The following is a 10,731-nucleotide window of genomic DNA, read 5'->3' as shown; positions in this document are numbered from 1 at the left end:
GACTGTGGAGCTGGGTGGAATCAGGAGACAAGTCCAGTTAGGGGCCATTGTGGTCATCCCGTGATAATGGCCTGGTCAAGTTGAGAACAGGAGAGAAGTGAAATGTAGTCAGTGGTGGATATATTTCATAAGAAGAACCCACAGGGTGTTCTGTTGGTTTGGACATCTGTGTGAGACAGAAAGAGGAGTCAATGATGACGCAAGTTATGCAGGCTGGGCAACTAGATGGACGTGCCATAACTGAGGTGGGAAAGAAATGGAGAGAACAGTTGCTTCTCCAGAGAACAGCAGGAGCTCTGTTTGATCATTTAGAACAAGGCTATTGGACATCCAATGGAAAGATGCTGAGTATGCAACGGGTATGATGATATTGAGTTCAAGGGAATTATCCAGGATGGAGCAATAAACATTATCAGTCAACCACGTACTGTTGATTGTTGTATAACTTAAATTTTAGAGGCCTTTCCTGGAAATTTTCACATAATCCTCTTTATTAGAGGCCCACAGGAGTGCAGGGGTAGAGGATGGATTTAATTATCCTCATTTTACAAATGATGCAACTATGTCTGGCAGAGGCTCATAGCACTGGAAGGTTCACCCTTAGTGTAACAGAGCTAGTTCTTGGACCCAGGGTTGCAGGTGTCCTTTCAGATTATCTATCTATGTTTACTATTTCTGCAGAGAAAATTCTGTTCTAGGGAGAAGCATCTGTTTTGTAAGTATATTGTGTAACACTTTCTGATGAGACAACTGTGTGAAAAATGAAAGAAATGATGAGAGAGAAGAGAGGAGAGGGAGAGAAGGAATGCATCACCTGCAGGTACATGTGCTGAGGACCTCTGCACACAATGGAGAGCACCGTGTGTCCTCAGCACAGAAGGAGGAATTGCTGCTGTGAGATGGAGGGGGATCTGGTTGTCCTGCTGGTTGATCGAACATGGGACCTATGTAATCAAGATGATGATTGACGGCTGTAGGAACAGCGACATGCTCATGTTGAATACCTCTTCAATATCACCCCTGGCATGGTCACCTGGGCATATCTTCTTGGGCCAGTGTCAGGACTGCTCCCCCATGAAGGGGCTCAGCCCGAGGACCCCACCTCCCTTGTCATCAGCACGGTAGCTCCATCTTAGTTTAGGAAGTTTTCCTGGGCACAGAGGGTGTGTCTTGAGTATTTCCCTCATGTCCTCTTTGCAGTGAGATAAGAAAAACATGAATATATCAGTATGTGAATGTTTTGTAGATTTGGCAAACATGTATTTGAGAACACCCTGGGCTTTTGTGCGTAGTTGAAGATATTTCTTAGATTATCACTGAATGTCTCTCATAGAAAGGAACCAAGGAGTGACCTCTTTTACATTTAGGTCAAGGTGAAAGTCTCCTGCATTTATAGAACACGATCTGCTTTCAGAAAATGGAAATAATAGCTGCATATTACAACATCATGCATTTTATTCAGTCAAGACATATTTTATGGTGGAACCTTCCTGGGCATAGAGCAATGAGCAAAGGAGACAGTAAGCAGTACTTTCATGATGCTCACCTAGCTGATGATGAAAACAAAAACAAAACAAACCATCAGATCTGCAATCATGCAGAGTGTCAGGGGCTGAAGTGGAAGAGGAGGAGCATGGAGCAGTTCACAGAAAAGGGTAAAGGCTACAGGGGCAGGAATGTGTCTGGCTTGTTCTGGGAAAAAAAAAAAAAGACTGAAGTACCCTGAGTGAGAGGAGAGGACAGAAGACCAGATTGGATGTTGGCTGTGTGGGTAGGGGTGGTGGGTGTTGTCTATGACTTTTAGGGTCTTCAAAGGATCTGGGCCTTGCTCTGAGTGCATTGGAAGCCAATGGTACATCTTAAGCACAAGAGTGACACCATCTGACATGTTTAAGATCATTATCTGACTGCTGAGTGGAGAAGCAAGGAGACCAGGACACAAGACAGAATGCTCTTTTTGTCAAATGAACTTGACATGAAGGGCCACAGCGGCGGGGACCACCTTCCTGGAGGATGGGTTAGAGGATGTGTTGTGGTCAGCTAAAGTGCTGAAATGCAATATAACAGAAATGAGCTTGCTTATAACAATGGGGATTTATTACCTTACAATGTACAATTCTAAGCCAATGAAAATGTCTCAAATAAAGGCATTCACATAAGGCTACTTTTTCTGAAAAAAGGCTGCTGGCATCTGGGACACCTCTGCTACATGGAAGGCACATGGCTGGGAACTAACTAGTCCTTTTCTCCTGGGTTTCATTGGTTTCGCATTCTGGCTTCAGTGACTCTTTCAGCTTCTGTGGGACATTGATTGCTTCTTCGGGGCTTTTCTCTCTCTCTGAGCACTTGTTCTGATTTTTCTGCCTTTATTTTCTCAAAAAGCACTCCAGAAAAAGCATTAATACCTATCTTGAATGGGTGGGTCACATCCCTATTGAAATAACTTAACCAGAAGGTCCCACCCAAAATAGGTCTGCACACACATGAACAGATTCAAAAAACATGTTCTTTTCTGGTACATAAAATCTTCAAGCCAGCACAGGATCCTTTATGGCAGAAACAGGTTTGCACTGAACCCTGAAGTGGATTAAAACATTTTATTAGGAGGAGACTGGCAGAAGATATGCTGGGTGAATGGAAAGCATGAGCAAAATGTAAGCAGGGAAAAGCAGAAGTCATATATAGCAAGCTGCATGTGGCAGGTGGGGTGGAACAGAGCTTTATTTAAGAAAGGGTATGGGATAAAAAGCTAGAAAAGGAGAATGGGAGCACATAGGACTTAAATCTGTTAGAGACAGACATCTGCTCAGCATCTTGAGCAGCGAAGTGACCCATGAACAGGTGCCCTGTGAGATGACTGTGGTGGGCAGTATATAGGAGCATGTAGGATGTTGTTATATGATTCTGGCAAAATTATGATGCTCTGAATTAAAGTCACGAAAATAAGGAGGAAAGTGGAGAGCCAGACAGATGTAGGAAGCAAGAGCTCCCACTAAGTGCAAATACAGGACTTTGGAGACTGATTAGATTTAGGGGGCATAGGGACACCAAACATGGGTCATTTTGACCTTGAATGATTGGGAGACTAAGGTATCATTTTAAGGAAATAAGATGAGCAGAGGAGGTAAGAATTTCCGCTAAGCCTTTCTCTGTGTTAAGTGCAAAACAGGCAAGTGTATGACTCTGGGGATTGGGTGGAATGTCTGGGATATGAATTCAGATTTGACATCATTTGGAGAGCTGCCCAGATGGGCAGGCAACTGGTTTCTCTGGCTTCTCAAACTGAGCCTCATCATTATCTTTCCCTCAGTTCTAGAGGCTCAGAAGTATGATTGTAATTTTCACTAAGCTTGGAGAATTCCATTTAAACTAACCAAGCTCAGATAGAGAAATTTAGTAACCACACGTGATAATTTAGCAATCTTCAATGAGAGTTGTGTCGAACAGAAACCAGTACTACTCTTCAGCAAAAGGAGACACAGTCTTTAAGTGCCCAGATTTTGGATCAGAAGGCTGCTGGGTAAGCCAAGATTAGAGAAAAGGGATTGGAAGTTTCTCACTGAAAATGTCTAAGTGATAAGCTAGATTGCCATTCGAGGGATATTTTTGCTCAGAAAGAGCCTGATGTAATGAAGAAAATGAGGAAACATGGGGCAATCCAGCCAAGTCCTCAGCACTTGTTTCCTCATTTGAAACAGAGGGTCTATTTTAACAGTCACTGCACTTTCATCACAGGATGACTAAGAGGTCAAGTAGAAGAATGGAATGTGAGTATGAAAAGATGCGAAAATCAGACATGATGTTTACTGATCATGTATCGCCTGTCACTAGAGCCAGGCAGAGCCCTGATGCTTTCCAGTGGATGAGATTTAGACTGACAAACTCAAAGTCTTTTATTCTTTGTTTTCCATGCTCCATGTACATCACCATCTTTCTTGTATGACAAGGTTATGTGTTAAAATTCATCAGTGTCCAGTTGCGTGATAGTAGCCATCAGGACTCACACGAATGAAGGTGGTAAGAAACCTCTAAGATGGCCTGTTCGTCCCCAGCTGCTGAAATTCATGCCCTCATGTAATTTTCTGTCCTTGAGTGTAGACGGGATCTAGTGACTCACTTCTAAAGAACTGGGTGCAGCCGAAGTGATGGGATGTCACTTTCCATACTAGGCTATAATGACCGCAGCTTCTATCTGGGTGTTTTGCTTTCACTGCTCTTGGTTTGCTAATCCTGGGGGAAGTCAACTGCCATGCTGTGAGCAGCCCTGGGGAGTGAGAACAAGGCCATCAACAGCCACATGAGTGAGCTTGGAAGTGGATCCTCCTCCAGCCGAGCCTTGAGAGGACTGTAGCTGGGCTGAAAGCTTAATTGGACCTCATCAGAGACCTGCAGTCAGATGCGTCCATCTAAGCTGCACCTAGACTCCTGACCCATGCAATGGTGAGATAAGAAATGTTTGTTACTTTAAGCTGCTAAAATTTAGAAATGTTTATTACACAGCATAATAAAAACATTAAGGAAAACATACTGCACTGCAGTGTTACTAGCAAAACCATGAAAATGTCTGATAGGGCAACCACTGGATGGATAAAGCAACACGTTAACTGAGAGGGACAGTGATGGAACTGGAGAACAGAGAAGACTAAAGGAATTGGGAATACCTTTGAGGGTGAAGAGATGGTTCAATTAGGTGCGAGTGTGAGGCTAGTGATAAATGAGTTGTGGCAGAATATGGGTATGTTTTCCACTAAGTATGTTATAATCATCTGTTCCTCTACTTACATTGGTTTAGATATTACAAATTTCACCCAGGCATTTTTTACCTTTTTAAAAATATTCATGACCTTCATTTCTTGCTTTGGCTTCTGTCCCTGTAAAATCAAGCCATGTTTCTGATTCCCCTCCATAATAAGGTGTTTAGAAAAAGTTCTGGACCAAAGAAGAAGGGGAATCTTTTTTCATTGACAAACTCCAAATGAATTAACTGGAACTTTTATAAAGCAGTGAATTAATGGTTCAGGATTCCATGTGCAAGAAATGAATTGGAAAGATTTTATAAACAGAGCTATTTATGATACCTTAGTTAGCAGATATTACTTGTCCTGGTTTATCAGCCTACTTCTACTGAGGCCCCAACTCTCAAGTTATTTTAAAAGTGGAGCACAACTCAAGACCTTAACTGTTCTTGAGAGATTTGTGAAACAAGTCATTGTTTATCCGTATTGACCCTGTGACTTTCCTGTCACTCCCAATATCATTGACAATGATGTCACCCAACTACACCCTTCCTTTCTCATGTAGAGAAGGGCCTCCACAGAAGGCCCTTCCTTGTCTATATGATAAATATAATGGCATGGCTGACATGATTAAACCCTCAGAATATGAGAAAGGTACACAAACGAAAGAGCCACTCATGTGGTGGCACCAAATTTCAAATGTAATTAACTGACCATGGAAATGTATAGTTGAAAGTGGATAAATGGGATACTATATGTTGTATATGTCACAAGAATAATTTTTTAATCCCCTTATTTTAATGTGTATATTATCTCATGAATGAAATAATCCAAGCCCTTTTAGAGCTAGTTTCCCAATTCCATGTGATCCCAGATGAAAGTGTCAGTGTCAAATGGCAAAGCTGAAACTCTGCTGAAGGAGGATTTCCAAAGATCCTGTGACACATAAAATAACTCAGTGTCTACTCTGCTTGGTATGGATATGTGCAAATACAGATGTGTAATCCAATTCTCTGAGAAAAGAGAGCTCATTTGTTCATGGAGGTATGGAGGAGTCTCCCCTTTTATGTCCCAGAACTTATGTTGTTGAGACCTGATAAATTACAAAGAAAGCAGCTAGCTAAAGAAAAGTAGAATGCAATGTTGAATAAAGAAATGTCTGTCAATGTAATAATTTTTTTTCCCACTTTCTCAGGTTACTAGGAAACTAAGCCATGGCGACATGGTTCAACCAGTCATCCACAGAGGATTTTGTTCTCCTGGGCATCTTTACCCATAGTCCAGGTGATCTTGCTATTTTCTCTGCTGTCATGGTGGTCTTCACAGTTGCTCTCTGTGGGAATGTCCTCCTCAACTTCCTTACCTACATAGATTTCCGACTTCATACAGCCATGTACTTCTTCCTCAGTCAGCTTTCCCTCATGGGCCTCATGTTGGTCTGTAATATTGTGCCAAAGATCGCAGTCACCTTCCTGTCTGGCAAGAAGTCCATCGTCTTTGTGGGTTGTGGCTTACAAACTGGACTCTTTGTCACTTTTGTGGGGTCTGAGGGGCTCTTACTTGGGCTCATGGCTTATGACCACTATGTGGCCATCAGCCACCCACTGCACTATCCTATCCTCATGAGTCAGAGGGTCTGTCTCCAGATTGTTGGAAGCTCCTGGGCCTTTGGGATACTAGATGGTTTGGTCCAGATGGTGGTAGTAATGACCTTCCCTTACTGTGGTTCCAGGGAAGTGGACCACTTTTTCGGTAAACTGCTCTCCTTGTTGAAGCTGGCCTGTGCTGACACATCCATTTTTGAGAAAGTGATGTATGCTTGTTGTGTCTTCATGCTCCTCTTCCCCTTCTCCATCATCGTGGCCTCCTATGCTCGCATCCTCGGGACCGTGCTCCATATGAACTCTGCTCAGACTCGGAAGAAGGCTTTCGCCACCTGTTCCTCCCACCTGACAGCTGTGTTCCTCTTCTATGGAGCAGCCATGTTCATCTACCTGAGGCCTAAGCGCTACCGGGCGCCCAGCCACGACAAGGTGGTCTCTGTCTTCTACATGGTCCTCATTCCCATGCTCAACCCCCTCATTTATAGCTTGAGGAACCAGGAGGTGACTGGGGCACTGAGGAAGGTGCTGGACCACTGCAGGATTGGCAGCCAGCACTGAAAATGGGACACCCACCTCCTGGCCCTGACACCTGCTGACTATGTGATGTTGGGTGAATAATTCAGTATATATCGATCTCAGTCATCCTCAGTAATCATGAGAATCATGACCATTGCCCTATTTCATGGGGATGCTAGGAGGGTCACTACAGGTTTGGGTGTCTTTTAAACTCTAAAACCATTCTCCTTAACTCTGATGAAAAACCAGCTGATTTTTTTCTATATTTTGTTAACTACAATAAAAAAGAGTATAAGTTTTGTTGCTCAGATGTGGTCTCTCTCTTTCCCTAAGCCCAAATCTGCAAAGAAACTCATTACCCTCCCCCCTACATGTGACATGTCAATCTGGGTGAAAGTTCCCCAGACAACATGGGACATTACTCCTAGGGATGAGCCTGGCCCTGGCACTTGGGTTCAAAAATGCATTCCAGACCAAAATGGGGAAAAGAATTGTAACAAAACAAGATTTCAGCTAAGAGAGTTAAAATAGAGCTGAGAGTTTATCCTGGTGGCTACCCTTATGCAAGTTTCAGCTATATATTGCTAATTGCCATGATTTGTCAAACCCCAATTGTGCTAGTTTGAAACTTTTTGCACCCCAGAAAAGCATGCTTTTAACCTATATCCAATCTTATGGGGCCAGACCTATTGCTTGGGTGGAAGACTTTGATTACATTCTTTTCATGGAGATTGACCCACTCAATGGTGTGGCCTTTTGATTAGATAGAGATGTGACTCTGCCCATTCAAGGTGGGTCTTGATTTTGTTACTGGAGTCCTTTAAAGGGGAAAACATTTTGGAGAAACCTCAGATGCTGATGCAGACACAGATGTTTTGGAAATGCAGAAACCCCAGGAGATGCAAGGAGCTGGGAGAGCTGACTGAAATGCAGACATTTGGAGATGATAGGAGTGCCAAAAGATACAGCATACACCCAGACACACAAAAGAAAATATAAGTCCATATTTTTTTCTCCATCTCTCAAGGAACCTTGCCAATACTTTTTTATTGTCTGCTTAAGATACTCTGGAATGAATCCAGGCATTACATTACAGTACCACCGTAATATGCTTCCATTAAATGTAACAAAGGTATTATGCCAAAACTAAATGTCAACAAGTTGGCGATATGGGGGGAAGGTATGGATTCTTGGCAGAAGAAAAGAGAATGTCTGCATATAGATTATGATGGCAAAAGCATGGCTACTTAAGTTGTATTGTATTATGTGCAAATAAACTCTTTAAAAGTGAACAGAGAGAAACAAGTGCTAGAGAAAGAGATGTATCTATCACTGTTGGTAGGGAAGCTGAGAGGTGCAGCCCCTCTGGAGGGCAGTGCGGTGGCTCCACAACAGGCTAGGTGTGGTGTTGCCCTATGACCTGCAACCCCATTGCTAAGTATATTACTGGAGGAACTGAGAGTGGGGACAAAATGGACATTTGCACTTTGTTTATGTTGGCAGTGTTTGTGATTCAGAATAGATGGGGGTGACCTAATGGTATAACAACTGAGGAATGGAAGGGGTAACTATGGTGTGTACATACAACTGCTTATTTTTCAGAAATGTAAACTCAATTATCAATTTTACTTGGAAGACTAAAGAGTCTCACATAGCCATAAATGATTCAAGAATAGCTATTCTTGAAAAACAAGAATGAATTTGGAGAATTCACACTTTCTGACTTTAAATTATATTACAAGTCTGCAGTGGTCAAAAGAGCATGGCACTAGGGCAGATGGAATAATGGACAAAATAATCCCTAAAAATTTCCCATATCTTATGAAAGACATAAAATTACAGATCCAGCAAGGGCAGCATACCTGAAACAGATTAGATCTGAATAGACCTACCAGAAGATACTTACTAATCAGATTTTCAAATGCCAAAGACAAACAGTGTTCTGAAAGCAGCAAGGGAAAAGTAGTCAATCACATACAAGGAAAACTGAATAAGACTCTGTGCAGATTTCTTAGCTGAAACCATGGAGGCCAAAGGGCAGTGGTATGATATATATAAGATATTGAAAGAGAAAAATTGTCAACAAACATTGGCTAAACTGTCCTTCAAAAAATGAGGGGAAGAGGCTGTGCACAGGTGGCTCAGTGGCAGAATTCTTGCCTGTTGTGCCAAAGACCCAGGTTTGATCCCTGGAGGCTGCCCATGCCAAAAAAATAAAATAAAATAAAAAACACAATGAGAGGAAGTTTATGTGGTGTATACATATATACTCAGAAAGCAAAAAGGGGAAAGAGAAAAAATAAATAAAGTTTCAGTGGCTAAGAGATTTCAAATAGAATTGAGATGTCATTCTACAGGTTGTTCTTATGCATTATATTTTTATCTATTTTTAGTTTTTTGTGGATTGGAATAGTTGGAAGGAAATACCTGGAACTCTTCAACTGTATTCCAGTAATCTTGATTCTTTAAGATGATTGTATAGCTATGTAGCTTTTACAGTGTGACCATGTGACTGTGTAAACCTTGTGGCTGACATTATCTTTATTCAGTGTATAGACAGATGAGTAAAAAATAAGTTTAAAAACAAATAATGGGGGGGATAAAGGGCATGGGAAAAAAGTTCTAAAGATACTCTAAGAGTTCAAGGAAAACTTTCAAAAAGTACTAAAGAAAATCACAATGAATGCAAAAAATATCAATAGAAAGGAGAAAATTATGAAAAGTAACCAAACAGAGCCATAGCCTCAGCAACAAGTTCCCTAGAGGGGTGCAACAACAGACTGGAGTTGGCAAGGAAAGAATTAATAAACTTGCAGGTAAAAAAATTGAAATGATCCAGTCTGAGGTGGAGAAAGAGTGCACAACAGTGAAAAGAGCTTGTAGAACCTGTGAGACAACATCAAGGGGACCAATATACATATTGTAAGAGTCCAAGAATGAGAAGAAGGAGAAAATATTAAAAAACAAGGACAAAAATTTCCCAAATTTAAGAAAACACAAGAATATGCACATCCAAGAAGCACAATGAACTCCAAATAGGATAAACCATAATAGAGCCGCATCACAGCATATTGTAATCAAGCTGTAGAATGCCAAAAATGAAGAGAGAGTTATGAAAACCACAAGAAAGAAGCAACATGCCATGTACAAGGGAGCATCAATAAAATTAAATGCCAATTTCTCATTGGAAACCATAAAGGCAAGAAGGCAATAGAAGGACATATTTAAAGTAATGACAGGAAAAAAAAACTGCCAACAAAGAATTCTATATCTGACCAAACTGTCTTTCAAAAACAAAGAAGAGGGTGGTGCAATGGTGGTTTAGTGGCAGAATTCTTGTCAGCCATGCCAGAGACTCAGGTTCGATTCCTGGAGCCTGCCCAGTCAAAAAAAAAAAAAGAGAGAGAGAGAGAGAGGGAGATTGAAGGTGCACAAAGAAATAAACATCTCTGGTAAAGTGATGATGGGTAAATACAAATGCCAGCATTATTGTATTTTTGGTATGTAACTTCCACTTTTTATTTCCTACAGGATTTAAATGTCAAGTGTATAAAATATAGCCGTAAATCATTGGTTTTGGTCACAAAAGGTATAGGTATGTAATTTGTGACAAGAACAACATAAAGACGGTGTAGTAAGAGTCATAGGAACCTAGCTGTGTATACTATTGAAGTTAAGTTGATTTCAAAGCAAAACAAGATTGCAATAGATTTAAAACTTTAAATATAAGCCCCATGGTAACTACAAAAAGAATGTCAGAGAATATGTAAGCTCACAGAGACTGAAATTAGAGCATAGGTTCCCTGGGGTGGGGGTCAAAGGGAATGGGGAGTTAATCCAATATGTGTATAGTGTTCTGTTTGGGATGATGGAAA

The 10,731-nt window shown here is 41.3% G+C and overlaps 1 protein-coding gene across 1 annotated transcript; it reads left to right on the top strand.

Moving 5' to 3' along the window:
• The first annotated feature begins 5,950 nt into the window (after positions 1-5,950).
• On the top strand, positions 5,951-6,898 carry LOC143664398 (olfactory receptor 2V2-like). Its single transcript, XM_077138009.1, has one exon. It carries the CDS (start codon positions 5,951-5,953, stop codon positions 6,896-6,898), a length of 948 nt encoding a protein of 315 aa, XP_076994124.1.
• Positions 6,899-10,731: the final 3,833 nt, after the last annotated feature.

This window comes from Tamandua tetradactyla, chromosome 20, assembly GCF_023851605.1.
Source record: "Tamandua tetradactyla isolate mTamTet1 chromosome 20, mTamTet1.pri, whole genome shotgun sequence".
NCBI classification, from domain to species: Eukaryota; Metazoa; Chordata; class Mammalia; order Pilosa; family Myrmecophagidae; genus Tamandua; species Tamandua tetradactyla.
The sequence above is the reverse complement of the archived record's forward strand: the minus strand, read 5'-3'. Positions and strand labels throughout refer to the sequence as shown.

Coding starts and splice junctions, on each gene's coding strand:
- LOC143664398 (XM_077138009.1), top strand. CDS start 5,951: ATGGCGACATGGTTCAACCAGTCATCCACAGAGGATTTTGTTCTCCTG.